Source organism: Anolis carolinensis, chromosome 2 (assembly GCF_035594765.1).
Source record: "Anolis carolinensis isolate JA03-04 chromosome 2, rAnoCar3.1.pri, whole genome shotgun sequence".
NCBI lineage: Eukaryota > Metazoa > Chordata > Lepidosauria > Squamata > Dactyloidae > Anolis > Anolis carolinensis.
Genome location: NC_085842.1, coordinates 206,228,034 through 206,248,870, shown reverse-complemented (window position 1 = coordinate 206,248,870; position 20,837 = coordinate 206,228,034). Strand labels below are relative to the sequence as shown.

At 40.2% G+C, this 20,837-nt stretch overlaps 1 protein-coding gene across 1 annotated transcript in view; it reads right to left on the bottom strand.

The window, feature by feature from the left end:
* The window catches only part of shb (SH2 domain containing adaptor protein B), a 197,059-nt gene that overhangs the window by 40,270 nt on the left and 135,952 nt on the right, over positions 1-20,837 (bottom strand). The window contains exons 4-5 of the mRNA XM_062971580.1: positions 7,876-8,050; positions 4,684-4,803 (exon numbers count right to left, since the gene is read on the bottom strand). Coding sequence (XP_062827650.1) covers positions 4,684-4,803; positions 7,876-8,050 — 295 coding nt within the window. The remainder of the gene's footprint in view (positions 1-4,683; positions 4,804-7,875; positions 8,051-20,837) is intronic.

Here is a 20,837-nt window from a genome sequence, read left to right as displayed (position 1 = left end):
GTCTGCCAAGTCACTTACATTGTTGGACACATCTTTAGCTGACATGGTGCAGTGCTATGAAATCATGAGAATTGTAGTTTCTCTGCCAAGGTTTGCACATATTTCCTCAAACTACAATCACCTGATTCCACAGTATTGAGCCATGGCAGTTAAAGTGGTGTAAAACTGTATTAATTCTATCTACAGTGTAGAAGCAACCTCAGTCAAAATCAGTTAATCATCAGAGTATGGTATCACTTCCCAGAAGTGATGACCAGAGCACTTTGCAGCCCAAACACCTCTGGTAGGATGCACTTGGTTCAGTAGATTAGAAGGTACAGACATCTTTGGATTAAGCTATGTCATTATAATTTTAATATCACGTGAACAATTTTATTATCTTGGCAAAAGTAATTTTATTTAGGCAAACATGTATTATCAAATATGTAGTACACTTTGCCATCAAAACTCAACTATCATCTCAAACTTACACTGCAGATTAAAGCAACAGCAACAGATTTCTTCACAGAAATAGTGAGAACTGGGAAAAGAGGGGGTGGGGAAGCAACTACAAAGCAACAGGATTATGCACAGCTTGCATGAACAGCATTAGGGAGAGTGAAGGGAAGTATTGGTCTCCTGCCAAAAAAAGAGGAAATTCCACCACTGGAAAACCCAAAAGCTCTGAGGGATAACATTGCACTTTGTTCCATACTTCGACCTAAAGAATGCCGGAAACAGACAGCTTAGGAAGATAAATACTGAAAACATGAGAATGCACAACCATGGGACAAACAAGCTGTTGCAAGTGGATAGTCACAATAAGAGAAATCCAAACAGTACTTAACTGCTTCATCATAGGCACAAACACGGTAGGTCAAACTAAATGGCCTGGAGGAATAATAATACATCGCCATTTGCCGATCAGCTGCCTAAATGGACTCGAACTCCCCAGAGAACTCTCCAATCTTACACTCTTTCTCTTTCCACTGTTTTTTTTTTCATAGCTCTTAGAGAAAGAGGGAAGCATACATTCTCAGGTGCACAAAACAAATGAAGGAGGCAAATGGCACATTTCAATAAAACAGACTTAGTTTTCAAGGATCCTTAAGAAATCCTGAAGAAAAAAGGCTGTGCAATGCACCTAAAGTGCTCTTCATATGCTATATGGCAGTTGTCTATTTTTGTATCTCTATCTTATGTTATCTACATTTCCTTAAGGATCATGGTTTAAGGACTGAGCTGCAGCAGGCAGCAAGATTAGAAAGTATAACATCCCTTGGATTGAACTATTTCAGACTGTAAATATGTCTCTTTCTGGGTGGAGGGAATTGGGAGATGAATCCACCCCCATATTAAAAGCAAATCGAACCAAACCAAACTAGACATCTCTGTGTACCACCTATCTGGCTGACATGTTACTTTAAAACAAACAAACAGACAGACAGAAAACCACCAAACAGGTATTTTAAATTTAAAGTAAAGGGCAAATATTTAAAAGCTTGCCCTTAGCTACAGTCTTAAACAATACAGCTATAGCAAAGGAAAACTATGCGATTCTGCTGATGGTATAATTTTGCTCTGTATCATGGATTACGGCCTAAATCAGCAGGTAGGGAATATTTCTATAGAGCTTCCCACATTTTGTAAAGGATTACCATTGCATATAGCTTTTGTAAACAAATACTAGGAAATCTTTTATTTCTACCCCCTCCCCACAATAAAATAGGAGCTGAACACCACAGTTTACTTCATAATAAAATATATCTTAATTCTTAGATTTTGGAAACAATCACTGGACATTAAGAACAAATTCTGTTGGTCCAACAGCCAAATAAGAAGAGTCTGTAAAGCTGTAAAGTACTGGCACATAACTATATGTAACATGCCAATCTTCATCATAGATCAGTGGTTCTCAACCTATGGGTCCCCAGTGTTTTGGCCTACAACTCAGAAATCCCAGCCAGTTTACCAGCTGTTAGGCTTTCTGGGAGTTGAACTCCAAAACATCTGGGGACCCACAGGTTGAGAACCACTGTCATAGATGATCTTAACAAAGTGCCAAAAAAAAATGAAAGATTTAAAGAAAGGTTTGGGGGAGTAGAGTTAGAGAACTTTGCCATAAAAATAAAGCTCCCTCAGATTGTAGCTCAAAAAGGCCATGAAATATGTATATTCTACTAGTCCCTCTGTAATACAGTTTTTTACTATCAGCCAGGGCCACGGTGGTGCAATGGGTTAAACCCTTGAGCCGGCTGAACTGCTGACCATTAAGGTTCTAATCTGCGAGATGGGATGAGCTCCCGTCTGTCAGCCCTAGTTTCTCATGCAGGAACATGAGAGAAGCCTCCCAGCAGGATGATAAAACATCTGAGCATCCCCTAGGCGTCTTTGTAGACAGCCGATTCTCTCACACCAGAAGCAACTTGCAGTATGTTCTCAATTCGCTTCTGAACCAAACTATCAGCCAGCACTGAAGTGATGGTTCTATGCCATTGACTTCACTGGGCTGGCCACGTCGTCCAAATGCCCAATCACCCAATGTCGGTGAACAGCAAAAAAGATCTCAAGTTAACCTTAAAAATGTGGAGTAAACACCAAGAACTGGGAAGCCCTGGCTAACTGCAGGTCAGCTATCACCAACGGTGCCATGGATATTGAGGAGACATGAATAGAGGGAGAAATGTGCACTGAGGAAGGAGCACCACAGAAACCCTTGCCATGACAGCCTTCCATCTGGAAACCTAGATCCTCATTGCAAAAAATCATGCAGATCCAGAATAGGTCTCTAAAGTCACTTACGGACCTATCATCAAGACCCTATCCTTGGAAGACAATCATACTCAGTCATGGGGATTGTCTATAGTAGTAGTCTACACTGTAGAATTAATGCAGTTAAAGTAGTGGAAAACTGCATTAATACTACGGTGGAGAACCAACCTAAGGCATCCCTGTTACAAACCTTGTTTTGCTTTCAATAAAATCTAAGAGCCCCTTTGATTTTTTGCATGAAAACATCAGCCAAACATTGATTTGGTTCATCAAACCTGATACTTTATATCTCAGGAGGTTACAATACTACAAGCCTCTCCCAGCTTGCTACCTTTGATTCTTTTATTTGAGGAAGAAATTGTTTAATTACAATTTTTCTGTATTAGATAACCACTGAGCTATGCCCCCTATCTCCAGAAGGTTTGCCTGGAGAGTCACTTATTTTGAATGTGAACCTGCACAACAGTTGCTTTGTATTTTACTACAGCCTGTTAAGCTTCAGACCCCCAAGTAACCAAAGTGGGAGAAATTTCAGTTTATTGGGTTTTAGTATTTTAAAGCCAGGAATGCTTCTTGCTTCAACCATAACCCAAGATTAATGTCAAAATGAAGCAAAGCTAGTTTGAGAGGAATTATAAATAAAACCTTCCATTGTGGGTGGGGATGAGATACTTTTCTCTATTTTAAAAATAGAACTAATTTTAATAGCTTTAACTTGAAAGACTGGGTTACTATGTAATACTATATGCCATATTCTAATAAAGATGTTGATAATGAGAATAGCTACAGTTATCAATTGTAAAGTCATGGTTAGTTTGTTGTTTTTAAGTAATCATAGAATACTTGATTAATACACATACTGGTATCACAGGAAAATTAACGTGTATATTATAATATTCTATAGCTCAATCCAAAGATTCTCTACAAATGTACATGTTCTGATCTACTTTCTATCATCTGCTTAGCTAAAATATAGCCCAACAATTTTTGTAGAAATGTGTAAGAAAGGAGCTATTGTGTGGTTAAAGATGGCTAAATTTCATTACTGGACTGGTCTAGATCAGATTCCCCACCACATTACGTGAAATGCACGTTCAACCAGACTGCATTTTGTATTTTCTAGAATCCACAATATAATGGATTCATTAGTGTGTCACAACTGTTCTGAACTGTACATTTACATGGATTGTTGAGACAAAAGTTCTATATTTATATACTTTTGAGTAATCCGATGAAATGAATGTTTACTTGGAAGCAATTCAGTGAATTCAATGAAATGTCCTCTATGGTTATAGTCCTAAAAATATTTACCCAAGCCTGTTTGCTTCAAATATTTGTGGTTTGAAAAATTCTGCATGACTTTTTAATTTACTTTGTGGCCTATTTTGTTCATGACACAACCACTGATCTAATTATTACACACCTGGATAATACTTTATACACTAGTTTATCTATCAGTGGAAGGACTATTTGAAATTTCATTTGATGGCATTATGTGGGCCATACAATCTCTTTGTGCTATGTAAGTACAGTGCAGTTGTTGCATAGACTGGGAAGGGAGAGAAAAGGGGACGGAAGACAGCAATACAATGGTTTTATTAAATGCTTGAGGAGAAAAGACAGAAGAACAGAAACAATTTAATCAGTGGCTAGAAGAGATAAAGTGTATTTTGTTAAAAGGGGATAGGCAAACACTAAAAAATCTGTGCACGTCCCTGGAGCATTACAACCAAATCTAGAAACTGTCATTCAAAGCAATACAGTCTGGCATTTGGAATTCTAAAACTCCTATGGGGCACAGGCAGGCCTTCGAGTGTCAACATGAAGGAATGGGTTTTGTTTGCCGTTGCTGCACCAAAAAAGTCTGCTTAATAAGTCATGCTCATAAAGTTGAGTTTTTTTTAAAAAAAGAAAAACACTCAGTATACTTACTTTAATGACAGTGAATAGTCATGCTTGCTGGTTTGACTGTTCCTCACAAGATAGCTACATTCTTTACACAACCGCAAGAGGTTTTCTGCATCTGTTCGACTGATTGCTCCATGATACCATCTACAAAAAAGAGCAAAAACCACAAAGCAATTAAAACTTAGGGTAAATTTGCCTTAAATTTAAAAAAACTGACAAACAAAGGAAGAAAACTCAGATTGCTACTCCAATATTGTAAAGACAGTTTTAAAAAACAACAAATAAAGGTTAAATATATTGAAGTCTTATGGATTTTAAGGGCTAGAGGAAAGAGAATTAACTTTTCTCTTTCCTCCAGCCCTTAAAATTCATAAAACAGTTCTGTGCATACAGCTTAATGTTCCCCCCCTACATCTGGGAGTGTGCAAATACTAGTAGGAAAACAAAGGCAAGCAAAGAAATTTAGGATTCATACGTGGTTGAACTTTTTGAGTAGAATGGAGGATGAGGATATATGTTCTTGCCCTCAGTTTGCCAGCATGGAATATACACAGATATGTGTAAATATCAACTGCATGATGGCAAATAACATTTGAGTACAAGGATTAACACTAATAGGCTAGACATACTTAGTGGAAATATAGCTTCTTTCAACTTTTTCAGCTGCTGTCAAAATGTTTAACAAAATGAGGCAAAGATGGAATAGCCTGCACTATGTGTGACTTCAGGAAGAGGAATTACAGTTTTGAACGTTCCCATGTGGAAAATATCCTGCAAATAGAAAGTGGGTTTGGCTGAAAGGGAACCTTGACCTCTGATACACTTCTATTTTTCCTTTTAAAGCAAAGGTCCATTCAAAAATGGTATTTCTTGCATCGGTCATTCTCAGCCTTTTCTGTGCATATAGTTTATTGGTTTCCCCTTACATCTGGTGGTGTGAAAGTACTAGTAAGAAAACAAAGGCAAGGGAAAAAAATTAGGAAAGATAATAATGGACTAGTACTTGGTGATTTGAAAGATTTAAATTTAGCAAACAATGAGTACTATTCTGCATGCCTAGGAATATTAATACTTTGATATCACTTGGAATTAAAGAGCAAATTTGCATCAGTATTGAATTCTGCTGAGTGCAGTCTGGGTAATGATGAACAGTAACTAAACAAGATTGTAACTCTCAAAAAAGCCAGTCTTTCATAGTCATAGCATGACAGATTGATGAAAATGCCAAATAATATCTGTAGAATTATCTATTTGCAATTTTCAGCAGAGGAAAGGATATTTTATATTTGCCAAGGCAGCTGCAAACAGAGTGAAACCCTCCAATTAAACAGCGAGGTGCCATTTGCTGCTGCATGTTTGCTGAGATTGGTAAATTATGTTCTGTAGGGTTTACTTTGTTGGAACAAATCATTTCCCTTCAGACGGTGGAACCATTTCCTAAATCACAATGGTCTAGTTTTGTCAACATCCAAGTAAGCGAGGAAGACTTCTCTTGCCGGAATAGATCCACCTGAAGCCCTTCTACACTGTCATATAATCAAGTTTCTGAATCCAGATTACCTGTGTTGAACTGGATTATATGACAGTGTAGACTCATATAATCCAGGTCAAAGAAGATAATCTGGATTCAGAAACCAGATTATACGGCAGTGTAGATCCAGCCTGAGTCTCCAGACAGCCAGAGGTTTATGCATGTCCACTCAGAAGCTAGCATCAACATGTTGGCCACCTGTTGTTTGGTTACCAGCAGAATCAGACTACCTGCATACATGGAGGTTCTTGTATGAGCAATTATTCTTCATAATATTTTATCATAGTGAATTCACTACATTAATTTCTACACTGTTGTAAAGAGCTACAGCTTATGCCAGCTCCAAATGTAGCACTGAGCAATGTCACTGGCTGATTTTACAATTTAATACATGATAGAAAGGGAAGTACTTCTTTATTCATTTCATTTTTTCCTAAACAGTGAAGCATAAAACATTGTTCTCAGGAAGATGTTTTGGCTATTTGAAAACTATTTTTTACACTTATGTACATACACTGCTTCCAACTCCATACTATATTTTTTTGAGATGGGGAGATTAAAGTAGTCCATTGCACTGAAGATGGGTCTGTGTCATAGAGTGGTGGAATCCTATTTCCAATCCCTTTCCCAAATATTTCCTGAATTTTTAATTGCTGCAATAACATTTTACTGCAGCAACAACACGGATATAAATGAAGGTTTTCATCATAATCGGAATGTCTTCTTGAAGATTACAGGTAGATTTTACTAGTAGGCATATGTGGTTGAAGTTTTGCCCACTTACAATATATCAAGTTTCATTAAAAATATATATGACAATGTGACCAGAAAATGTGTCCAAACCAATCTGGTTCTTTGTATTTCTGGCTTTGGGTACATCTACTCTATAGAATTAATGCAATTTGACACCACTTGAACAGCCATGGCTCAATGCTAGGGAGCCCTATAAATAGTTTTGTGAAGCACCATCACTCTTTGGCAGAAAAGGCTAAAGGCCTTGTAAAACTACAACTCATAGGATTCCATAGCATTGAGCTGTGGCAGTTAAAGTGGTGTCAAACTACATTAATTCTACATGATAGAATCCAGTAGGCTGTTAGGAACTGTGGGAGTTGGAGTCCAAAACACCTGGAGGGCCGAAGTTTGCCCATGTCTGTTATAGATGTCCTTTTATGGTCTTGGTATTCATTGCTATATAGTCTTCAAAATAAGAAGCTTTGCAATGTAATGTTTTTGGTAAAAATCGATGATGTTCTGTAAAATCCTGTACATATCATGAATTAGCTTTAGTAAAGTTTTTCCAAAATAACTCTTGATGTCATAGGATATGTCATATACACTTTAATGGAATGGACACTGAAAAATTAAATTGTGAACACGTGAAACATGTTTAGAAACATGCATCATATTGCTGTACTGGTCAGGTTCTCTGGAGTGTGCACAGATTACAGCAAGACTTTGCAAATCATGTACAGAAGCAGCTGAAAGGAGAATACAACTAAATGTAGATTTATTGTAAGCAAGACCAGGCAAAACAGTGACCTGTTGTGTTGGTAATCCGTAATGCAGACCTAATGCCTGAGCTTCCTTCAATGAGCCACTGAGCTCTACAATCAAATCTCTTCTGCAGATGACCTCTCCTTGTTTCCTCACCAACCGGCACTGTCAATGTCAGATGAACTTACATTTGTTTTTCCAGTGGGATAGTTGGATCCACTCTTTCCCCCAGGATGCCGCAGAATTCGGGGCTACCATGCTTGATAGGTTTGAAGCCTCCCCCTGGTGCTCGAAGCTGTCGACGCCGGTCGCTTGAAGATGGGGAAGGTGAAGACTGCCTCAATTCTCCTCCGTTGAACTGGACTGAAAGAAAAGTTCAGGCAAAGCAATTACTTCCAAATCAACACAACTGGAAAAGCACAGTTTTAAAAGATGGCAAATAGAAACTTTAAGCTACAAAATTGAATAATGTGGCAAATCTGAATCTCTTAACATGCAATGGGGAATTTCAGTCTGCACTACCCATTCTTATACTTATCTATGAAAGCAAAATGTTACTTTAAAATCCAGTAAAAAAAACAACACAGTCAACGGAAGCTGTATGGGGCCTGCAGCAAAGCCCCTGGTGGAGTAGTGGGTTAAAGCCTTGTGATTTGAAGGTTGGGTTGCTGACCTGAAGGCTGCCAGGTTCGAATCCCACCTGGGGAGAGCGTGGATGAGCTCCCTCTATCAGCTCCAGCTCCATGCGGGGACATGAGAGAAGCCTCCCACAAGGATGGTAAAAACATCAAAAACATCCGGGCGTCGCCTGGGCAACGTCCTTGCAGACGGCCAATTCTCTCACACCAGAAGCGACTCAGGTTGCTCCTGACACGAAAACAAAAACAAAAAAACAAAAACAAAGTACAGGGCTGACCTTGTTTAGGTTCTATAACACTATGTAACACAATTTTTGTTCCTGTGTTATAAATGTCATTTCCTAATTGGTTCTATCATAAAAACATGGAAAAAGTGCAAAACTGCAAAAACTTTGATTTTGTGGGTCATCCTGCAGCACATTTTGCTAGTTTTTCAATGAATATCTCATAGAGTCTCAACCAATTCAACATAGCTTGTGGCAGCCACAAAAACAAAGGTTCTGGAGTATAACAACTATTTTCAAACTAAGTTTCTTACAATTAAATATGAAATAACATTTTCAAACTAGGAACAGAATTTGTTTTCAAATTTTGTTACATAGTATAATCAGACAGGATCTGGTGCTTTACTAATAGAACACCTAAACTTTGTTACAGACGCAACTGTACAAAGACTCCTTGTGAAATTCAATATTTTATGCCTAAAAGTGCATCTACACTGTAGAATTAATGCAGTTTGACACCACGCTAACTGCTATGGTTCAATTATTTAGAATCATGGGAGATGCAGTTTTGCAAGGACTTTAGCCTTCTCTGCCAAAAAGTGCTAATGTCTCAACAAACTGTTAAACTGCATTCATTTCACAGTAGATGTACCATAAGAAAAGAGCAGCTATATTTGAACTGGACATGAACAGCTGAATCTCAAAGGATTCAGCTAATGTTGCTAATGGAGTTAAAATCTTATTCCCAGTCTTGTTACTCTTTATCTCCATTCTCACAAGGCTAATAAGGTGAGCGATGTGCCTGCATTAAAATACCTCAACACCATCATAACTGACAATGTATCTCTATGTAGCTCCAACATATATTTATGATATATGTTTATGCTTTGGAGTTGGCCCAATAAAGGTATTGCTGCTTGTGTATTTTCAAAACAATATTATTAAACTACCGCAATACATAAACACAGACTGCCCTGTGGTCCTGCTTGAAGTTTAAACAATGGGGCCATTGTATGTGCAGCGGTTTGGTTCTTGGATCCTGTGTGGATGCAAAAAACTAGAAATTATCACAGCACATATTATCCAATGGTGGTAGTGTAAACGTGCACACTTCAGCATGCCTGCACTCACATCACTACCATGTAGTAATATGGGGCATGAAGATTTGTAAGTTGAATTTGTGCGTCTGGAAACTATGGATCCAGAAGGCTCATATAATGGGATTGTTTGGTAGTTAAGTAAAAAAGAAACCTGTATGTCTCTCCAGGCCCTTACAACATTTGTAGTTGCAACAGAGTTCAGGACTAAATGGAAGTTTTGATAAACCCTTAAGGGGGCCCGCAACCCGCCCCTACCAGGCACCTGATGGGGCGCCCCATGGTACTGCCAAATATCTAATAGCTGCAGTCATAACAACACTAATAAAGGTCAATGCCAGGAATTGGTGCACTGGTAAATGGGCTGCCACGTCGTTGTGTGTACATTCAGAATTTATTTACTCACCGATTACAGGCAGTTCCCAAATTATGAACAAGAAAAGTTCTGTAGGTGACATCTTTTTCCCATGAAAACTCTCACAGGAGTGAGTTTCCCTTCCTAGGAGTAGATTTCTCTCGCTTCCTGTTGTCTCAGCCCTGCTCTTAACTGTGAGTCATTTGTAAGTTGGATGTCTGTAACTCGGCAACTGCTTGTACAAGATTCAAAGGCATGAGTTTTGGCCAACAAACATTAGCCACACTTTAAATCAAAGACTCAGTGCTCATCTATAACACAAATTCAAACTTGGCAGACTTAGCTCTGGAGAAAGGGAGGGCCTGAGGCTCTTTAGAAGAAAACTGTCTGCAGACGCCACATTCCCAGTATTTTGTGGGTGAAACCATGACCCCTGCCTTGGTGTTCTCCAAATGGTTTGGATTATATTTCCTATTGTGCCAGACCACTGACCACACTGGCTGAAGTGGTGATGTGGGTTGTAGAACATTGTAGAAGGCAACACTATCCTTTTCTGCCCTCCAGTCAAGCCAAGGATGAGATCCTCTTAAAATCAATTATATACATTTGTTTGTAGTATTTTTCCATTACTATTGCAAGATAAGTGATCTCTTAGGTTTCTTCTAACAAGAACTCTAGCAGAACAAATGTGAATTGCCAGGGTTCAGTAGTTCATAATTATGTTCAGGTCAACCTGACATTTGGCATCTAATCTCGAGTCATTACAAGCTTCTGTTTGTGAGTGTATAGATGTGAACTCAGCCTTTTCCAAAATCCAAAGTTACCAAAAATAGTTACCTAAAAACTCCAAGCACCCAAATCAAAAAAGAAGCACAATTAAAACCCTGGCAGACTCACTAAGAAAATCCAACAAATGCTAGCTTCAGCAAAGGACATGAGGGATCCTCTCACCTCTGCAGGAGTCTACCGTATACCGTGCAGCTGTGGACAAGTCTACATAGGAACCACCAAACACAGAATTGCCCAAACGCAAGGAACATGAAAGGCACTGTAGACTAACTCAACCAGAGAAGTCAGACATTGTAAATCACCTGATGAACCAACATGGACACAGCATATTCTTTGAGAACACAGAAATGCTGGACCACTCAAACAACCATGTCAGGCTATATAGAGAAACCATTGAAATCCACAAGCATGTGGACAATTCCAACAGAAAGGAGTAAACCATAAAAATGAACAAAATCTGGCTACCAGTATTAAAGAACTCTAAAATCAGGACAGTAAATAAAGAACAACACTCAAAAACAGGGGAATTCCAGACATGAAACAATCAGGGTCAGCTAACACTTCCAAACAAAGGATTCCCCCAGGCAGGAAGCTGCCAGTCCTTGAATCTGCAAGTTGATTAAATGTTAATCAAGGTGATTAATTGCAACATTCATACTTTCCTCCAGCAGACAAAAGTTCTTTCTCCCAACCTGGGCCTTCCACAGATATATAAATCTCACTAGCCTAGTTTCCAATCGCACAACCTCTGAGGATGCCTGCCACAGATGTGGGTGAAACGTCAGGAGAGAATGCTTCTGGAGCATGACCATACAGTCTGGAAAACTCACAGCAACCCAGTTACCAAAGAGAGTTCTAAACATTTATCTTAATCCAGATTCCTCAAGCTCATAGATAGAAATAGCATATACAACAATACTAGTTCCATACATAGCTTAGAAAAGAAGGGGAAATGCCTGTGCAGCATTCAATGCAAATAAGGATAACATAACTAGCACAGATTTTTTTTATTTAAATACATTAACAACTTACAGTGAAACAGAACACAAACAATGAACATTTTACAAACACATAACCCGCCACCAAGGCCTGAACAAGTGTCATTTCCTTTACCATAAAATTTATAAACAAATGTTATATCCCAAATTCCTGAGAAACCCGGTTGTATTGTTTTACCTTTTCACTCCCTAAAACATAATTAATAAAAACCGACTAATATGAATCAAAATCCAATCTATTAGTTTACTAATAGAACTAGCACAGATTGCAAATAGACAGATATATACACAAACCAACCACACTGCATAATTATAGCAGTTTGACACCATTTCACTGCCGTAGTTCTATCTTACAGAATCCTGAGATTTGTAGTTTATTGTGGCACAAGAGCTCTCTGACAGAGAAGGGGAAATTTCTCATAAACCTACAAATCACAGAATTCACTAACACTGAGCCATGGCAGCTAAAGTGGTGCCCAACCACTATATCCACAGTGTAGATATAACTATAGTTCCTCAAAAACAGCCAGCCATGCTGACTGCTACACGAAATGATTCTCAGAAGGGGGGGGGGGGGGTACTCTGAGGCTATCATTCTTCCAGCTTATCTGAGACAAACTGGGAATACTCTAAAACAGCCAGTCCCAACCTGGTGGGGATGCTGGGAGCTGTAGTCCAATATGACTGGAGAATGCTTGGTTGCAGGAAGGCTGTTCACAGCTTTGTCATTTTTTGCCTGGAAGCTTCTAATGTCAAGACTTTCAAAATGAATTGTGATACATCCTTAAGGGTTGTGGGACAATGATGGGAATCTGGGAAAGACGTGCAGTAGCTGTGGATTTATTCCCTGCCAGACTGTGTTTTCCCTTTCAGAGCAGAGCCATAGTCATGCCAGCATGTGGGAAGAACTTCTCCAAGAGGGCATCTGGTAACAGAGTCAAGAGGAGAGAGCTAGGCATTTCTTCGTCCTTCAAGACAGCCAGGGGAACTCTGTTATGTTCACATACCTGTCTCTATGCAACCTACTCCTCTACAAGGGAAGGATATTACAACCACCTAATATTAGCTGTTTCTACTTTTTGAATATGTAATAAGCTTTATTAACTCATTTTATTTTTTAAAAAATGAGTTTATAACATGGCAGGAGGTACACCAGGGCAGAAAAGCACATACGTAAATAAAGTATAATAAGACCCCAGCTACCACAGAGAACACATCTGTGGTTTCACTTATCCATCCTCAGGGAGAAAGGGGGGGGGGGGAGTTAGTCTTTCTAGTACAGTGGTTCCCAACCTGTGGGTCCCCAGGTGTTTTGGCCTACAACTCCCAGAAATCCCAGCCAGTTTACCAGCTGTTAGGATTTCTGGAAGTTGAAGGCCAAAACAACTGGGGACCCACAGGCTGAGAACCACTGCTCTAGGAATTTGTTAGGTCCTCCAGGCAATTCTATGTATACGTGACCCAGAAGTTACACAGAGTTGCCTTGGAGGGTCTAAGCAATTCCTAGAGAAGATACGTATTTAGGAATCTTTAGATCCTCTAAATGCGACTCTATGGTGATTGGAAGTAAATAACTTAATGGAGTTCGGTTGTACTCAAGGTTTCACCTAACCTCAGTCTGGTCAGGATATATGCCTCACAGAGAGTGTATCTTAGTGTATTTTCGGATTATTTTAGAAATTACAATGGCCAGTTTTCAATGTTGTTCTATGGATTAGGCAATGGTTTTACTCCGCACACTTGAACACCAGAGAAAAATTAAAAATAAATGCCTCAATTCCACAACAACATAAAAACAACCAGTAAAATTCTATCTATGATCTGGATTAAGGAAAATTATTTTGAGCAAAAGGGCCTCAGTCAGGGCCGGCCGGAGATATTTTTTGATGTGAAGCGGGGGTGCTGAAAAGCGCCCCCGCCACCGGCCCCGCCTCCCGCGCCCTGGCCCCGCCCAGCGTGCCCTGGCCCCGCCTCCCACGCTGCGTGGGAGGCGGGGCCAGGGTGAATGTGAGGGGGGCGGGGCCAGAGTTGGCCCCGCCCCCCACCCAGCGTGCCCTGGCCCCGCCTCCCACGCAGCGTGGGAGGCGGGGTCAGGACACGCTGGGCGGGGGGGCGGGGCCAGAGCTGGCCCCACCTCCCATACTACTCCCGCTCGCCCGTCTGGCCTTTTCTAGCAGGCCAGACTTCAGCAGAGGTCCCTCCAGGCCGCAATCGCTCTGACGCCGCTCCCCCCCCCCCGCCCAGCGTGCCTTGGCCTTGCCTCCCACGCAACGTGGGAGGCGGGGCCAGGGCACGCTGGGCGGGGGGGCGGGGCCAGAGCTGGCCCCGCCTCCCACACTACTCCCGCTCGCCCGTCTGGCCTGCTAGAAAAGGCCAGACGGGCGAGCGGGAGTAGCGTGGGAGGCGGAGCCAGCTCTGACGCCGCTCCCCCCCCGCCCAGCGTGCCTTGGCCCTGCCTCCCACGCAACGTGGGAGGCGGGGCCAGGGCACGCTGGGCGGGGGGGCGGGGCCAGAGCTGGCCCCGCCTCCCACACTACTCCCGCTCGCCCGTCTGGCCTTTTCTAGCAGGCCAGACTTCAGCGGAGGTCCCTCCAGGCCGCAATCGCGGCCTGGAGGGACCTCCGCTGAAGTCTGGCCTGCTAGAAAAGGCCAGACGGGCGAGCGGGAGTAGCGTGGGAGGCGGAGCCAGCTCTGACGCCGCTCCCCCCCGCCCAGCGTGCCTTGGCCCTGCCTCCCACGCAACGTGGGAGGCGGGGCCAGGGCACGCTGGGCGGGGGGGTGGGGCCAGAGCTGGCCCCGCCTCCCACACTACTCCCGCTCGCCCGTCTGGCCTTTTCTAGCAGGCCAGACTTCAGCGGAGGTCCCTCCAGGCCGCAATCGCGGCCTGGAGGGACCTCCGCTGAAGTCTGGCCTGCTAGAAAAGGCCAGACGGGCGAGCGGGAGTAGCGTGGGAGGCGGAGCCAGCTCTGACGCCGCTCCCCCCCCCGCCCAGCGTGCCTTGGCCTTGCCTCCCACGCAATGTCAGAGCTGGCTCCGCCTCCCACGCTACTCCCGCTCGCCCGTCTGGCCTTTTCTAGCAGGCCAGACTGCAGCGGAGGTCCCTGCAGGCCGCTGAAGTCTGGCCTGCTAGAAAAGACCAGACGGGCCAGGGCGCACTGGGCGGGAGGCGGGGCACCGTCAGGGCGGTGCCCTGCCTCCCGCCCAGCCTGACGGCGCCCCCCCGGGCCTGCGCCCGAGGCGGCGGCGTCAGGTGCCTCAATAGTGGGGCCGGCCCTGGCCTCAGTCTTCAGATATAAGACTGGGCAAGGTTTGGATTAAAAAGCTAAACATTTTCCTGTATTGATAAATATGCTTTTTTAGTTACTTTATTATTTTGAGTCAATAAAATAAGGAACAGTAGTCCTAAGAATTTATGTTGCTTTTTGGCAAAGTATATTGCAGCGAGGAAAATAAAAACTGCATTTTTTTGAAAGCTAGATAGATTGTGAAGTACTTATTAAACCGTATTAGTTGAAAGCTTCTTTATTGAATTTGTTGCTTAGTTTTTAGGATGTCATAATGAGGCAAGATTCAAGAGCAACTTTTAAAGAACCAATTATGCTAAAACTCAGTCAGGATTTGCTTGTGTGCAGGAATACCAAGAATAAACAATCAAGGCAAGGCCAGGATAACATTATGGAAACAGGTATCTCTTGAAAATTCAAAGTTTTATCACAGCAAAATCTTGTACTGTGATAGGGAATTGTAACCTGTACATTGCCTTATGGAGGCCCCTGTGCAAACAAGAGGTGACATAGACAATCATAAGGGCTAAGGTAAGTGAACTGACCCAGTATTATCATGATTCCCCCCTGTACAAATGTCACCTTTCAAAAATACTTTCACAGATTTCAGGTGAGGGAAAAGTTGAAATAATTTATTATTCTTTGGCTATTACTGAAGAACTCTGTCAGGTCTACTAAAATCAACAAAAATATCTACATAAGCTCCGGTGAGTCTTTTTTCACTTAAGCTATGGAAATGGAGTAGCTGCCACATCATAAAATGGAAAGACTCCATCTTACTCTGTGGTGCAGCACACTAGTAGTGGGATTAAGTGAGATCATGATTTAGCATGGCAAATCTCATGCATATCTGAAAAGTATAGGAATTCTGGACAGACATTCTACTCAATTATGACAGAATTATTCAAACTCTGGTTAAATGTGAAAATGGTCTGAAAAATTGTTCCAGACCAAGTCATTAAAATCTACTTTGATTTAGATTCAAATACTGGGCAGGTCAGACTAATGTCTGAGAGAGGTGTATACTATCACTTGTGCTTTGTCTTACATGGGTACTTAAACTGATAGTTGCTTTATTGTGGGTTAAACCCTCCTGCCGTTAAAAGCCAAGAATAAGATATTCACTAGGCGCAACATTCTTTGAGAGCCAGTGTGGTCACCATGACTGTAAAATGACCTGAAGGTACAATCGTTTTCTACCCCTGATGCTTCAAGAAAGGTCATTACAACAAATTGTTTTAATTTAGGCATCAAATTATGCCACTGCTTTCATAGTCACTTCATTATTTTGCTGGTTTTGAATGCTTTGCTGACTGAAGTCTGATATACACATCCTTGATTGCTTTTATGGAAATGTAATATATACATGTAAAATAATAAATAAAAAAACAGTCAGGCTCATATTTTCTCTGTCATGTTTAGTTTTCTTCGATTAGACTGCTTTCAAGGAAGTAACTGTGGAAAGGCGGCCCTTTCTGCAGAGCTGATGGAGACCCAACTCTATCTCCAATCACTGTCTGGAGATAAGAGCTGGGATTCCCAGGCCAGCTGCAGCAGGAAGACAGATGCTTTTGAAGTGCTGAGCTGTGAGAAAAATGTTGGTGAAGAGGCTTTGGAAAGTAAAAGGTAAGGCCTTGTAAAGGAGCTATCAAACTGGATGAAGATCCCCTTGCAGACTATGTTCAGGCAGAGATTCCTGGTTCCCTAATATCCCTGCTTTCAGGAGGTGGTAAGTAATAAAAGGGAAGAAAGAAAAAACACCCAGAGAAAAAGAGGAGAGACTGGGACTCAGATATAAAGTATGCATAGAACAATGCCACTGATTGTTGTATTAAGCCTAATTACAATGATAAATGCCCAGTGATCATGGTGTATTTAGGCAAATTAAACCCTAATGTAGAGCTCATGCATAGGGATATGTTTGGGAGAAGTCCTGGACACCTTACAAGCAGGGAGAGTGAAGAAATAATAAGGCAAGCAGAGCTAAATTATGGTATGCTTTGCGCTGATACAAACTTTAACAAGGTTAATCATAAACAACAGTTTGCAATTCCACTTCAAAGTATAGTTTTGCATCCTGAACTGTTGTTTGTGCAAAATCAGAGAAATAAATTTGACACAAAAGGTTTACAGCAAGAATGGAGTACAGAATTGGAATATCCAGCTCTGATTAATCAATGGCCATTGGCTTTAACATTTATAACTAGGGTGGCTCTAGTGTTCCAACTATGCCTTATTCTGCAGAAATTACTCTTCTGGGCATATTGATCACCACAATATCTATTCAAGAAAACACTTTTTAAATCAGCAAATTGTTGAAGATGTTAATATTCTGAATGATTCCTTAATGCATACATTTTGGAGTTGTCCCACTGTGGCTACATTTTGGGAGGAGGTAATCACACAAATACATTTGATTTTGGAAAGTTTGATATTCAAAGATGTGCATGTCATTTTGACTTATTTATCTGTTCTTGAAAATTAAAAATGTCAACTGGGAGTGGATTTTTCATGCCCCTGTAACTGCTTACTGGAAAGACAAATTTTCTCCACTTGTGATCCAATGTATAGAACATTTGAAAGAATGATTTTGCAACATTTAAAATAATGATCTATAGACTAAACTTAGAAATGGAGATATTTGAACATTTGATCAGCTTTTATAAAAAGCTTAGGACTAAAGTGGTTATTTTTCCCTCCTTTTGTGTTTTTGTTTTTCTAGTTTTGTTATACTGGAACATCATGATATGTAACTGAGTTACTTTCTGCATATCATTTTTTAAAGTTGGAAAATAGATTATATGGAATAAATAAACCAGCATGGTGGTGACCTTGGAGTATGGGGACAAAAGTGAATTTTAGACATAAAAAGGTGAATGGTTATGTGGTATAGTGATTTCAGTATTTTTAAAAGCTACAATCTCTTGGCCTCAGAGGAAGACAATGACAACCCCTCTCTGAACAAATTTTGCCAAGAAAACCTTGTGACTTATGGTGTCCATAATGTATTTATTTACTGCATTTATATGCCATCCTTCTCACCACGATGGGCCTCAGGGCGGCTCACAAAAAAGGCACAATTTGATGCCACATATATAAACATCAGGTAAAAATAATACATATACATTAAAATCAATAATTACCGATAAAATATCATAATCTTAAAACCAATTACTTAAAAACCATGCAGTCCCATAGTTATTTATTGCATTGCAGATTATTGTCCAAAGGCTTGGCCCTACATCCATGTCATCACTTCCTTTCTGAATGACAGGAGGGAGGGAGCTGATCTAATTTCACTGGGAAGGGAGTTCCACAGGTGAAGGGCCACCACTGAGACGGTCCTGACTCTCATCCCCACCAGTCATGCCTGCAAAGGAGGTGGGACTGAGAGCAGTGCCTCCCCAGATGATCTTAACCTCCGGGATGGTTCATAGAAGGAAATAAATTGGAAATGACTTGAAGGCATGCAGGGACTATAAATATAAATACATAGAACTCTCTTTCTCTGACACACACATACACAAAGTATACTCCAAATATCTGAAGGGTTGTCTCACATAATATAGTTTCTCTACAAGTAAAAGAAAATATGTATGTTTTTTTCCTTCTTGTACAAAAAATATAAATAAATGTATGACAGTTTTCTACAGTGCATCCTACAGAATGCAGGTAGTCTTGTCTGGGTTGATCCTTAAATAGTAGTGTATGAAAGGTATCATTACACAAAATGATTCATGTAAATGAAAATGTTCAAAGGCTTGCAATATCATAATCACAAAGCAAGGGTGCTGGAAAGAATTAACCGATTCAAATGCTTCATAAAATTTAATTATGCCTCATTTATTGATTCTATTTAATAGCAATAACTTTAATGTTGTCTGTCTTTGTGGAAGACATGTATATAATCCCTTAAAAGAATATTTGTACTGAGACAAATCAGACAACCAAACAGAACTGTCAGAACCTAAATCATTACAACAACGTGCAACTAATTAAAAGTGGCAAGCAATTATTTAATATTGTGGGAAGTAAAACAAATTACCTTGGCTAACTGGATGCAAAGAAGGTGTGAAAATAGCACATTTAACAGTACAATCCTATGCTTCCTTACTGCCAAGTAATACTAATTACCATTATGTTCAATGAGACTTAACTCTCATGTTAATAGCTATACTGGGAATTACGTTTAAACTACAAATACAGATTTAAATCTTTAAAAAAGACAGTATTAATACCATATTTCTTTACTAAAGAATTATGTCCATTAAATATAAGATAAGCACTCTTCATAAAACTTTTGATAGTTGTGTTATACTTTTTTCTAGATTAAAAACTGGGAGCACACTTGACTCTTTATGCTATATGAGCACTTATTTTCAGAGTGCCTAAAAGTTCAGCCTGCTGTGTTTCTGCAGCAGTCATTTTTCTGAATGTGTCTTCTAAATAAAAGGGGGCATGCCTGAAACAGCGGCTCATGTGGAGATACTACATAAAACCTTCTCTGCAGTAGCGGATTCTAACAAATACTCCAGTCTTACCCAATGCAGAGGTACGTCTCCCCTGTGGAAGTCAATCAGAAAGAGACAAAATGAAACACTGAATCAAGCAGAGACAAATCAGATAGATACTTGTCTGTCAAAGTAAATATAGTCAGCTCACAAAAGGTGTAGACCAACACCTTGTAGTTAGTCATGACTAGAGTAGACCTACTGGAGCAACTGGGTTTACCTATATGTTGCCTCACAATTCAACAGTTGATACAATGGTTTTAACTCTAGTTTTGGATAATCAAAAGGATTCTGGCCCTGGATTAATTTAAATATCTGTGAAACAGTCAGAGCTTTCTTACGGTTAATGTGCACAAAACTTTGGGAACAATGATTGTGCTACTTATGGCTTGAGAATATTTCCCTCCCACTAAAAAAAGCTCCCACAAGCAAACATTGATTTTGCCAGGATATCTATGGATTCTGATATCAGAAGGGGATCCTGGAATCAAACTGTACCATAGGCCTATTGTATACTGCTTCAACACAGCATAGGATTTCAGTAAGCAAAACTGATCAAGTTTTCAGAAATCCTAAACGTATTCAGTATCAAATTGTTTTTCATTTGAATTTCTGATATTTTCAGATTTTGCAATTTGCTTATGTACATAATGAGATAACTCTAAGATGGGACACAAGTCTAAATATGAAAATCCTTTATGGTTCATATATGTCTTACATACATAGCCTGAAGATAATTTTATATAATATTTTAAAAATAATGTGCCTAAAACAAACTTTGTGTACATTGAATCATTGGAGAGCAAAGGTATCTTAGCCACTCATGTGGGTGATTTCAGAGTATTTTGTTTTTGGAATTCCAGATAAAGAATAATTAACTGTATTTCCTAAACAGTCGAAAGAAATAAACCAAATAACACCCAGATGGCATTAAGTACTGCATATAAGCTGTTCTAAGTATTGCTAAATGAGATACAAATATAATAGGCACCTATTGAAACAAAGAAGATAAGCTTTTTATATATCTAAAGATCTCAAATATGTCTTCCAAGCAACAGAATATAAATATGTATTTCATTTTAAGAACATCACTTTGCTATGGCAAAACCCTATGTTAACATATCCCTAGTTAAGAGAGAAAATACATGTTCATTGATTTTTCCGTTTAGATTTAAGGAAGAGGGAGAAAAGTCTGAAAATCCATATCATTATTTCTCCTCTGCTCCCGAGTAAAGGAATTAGGTATATATACAT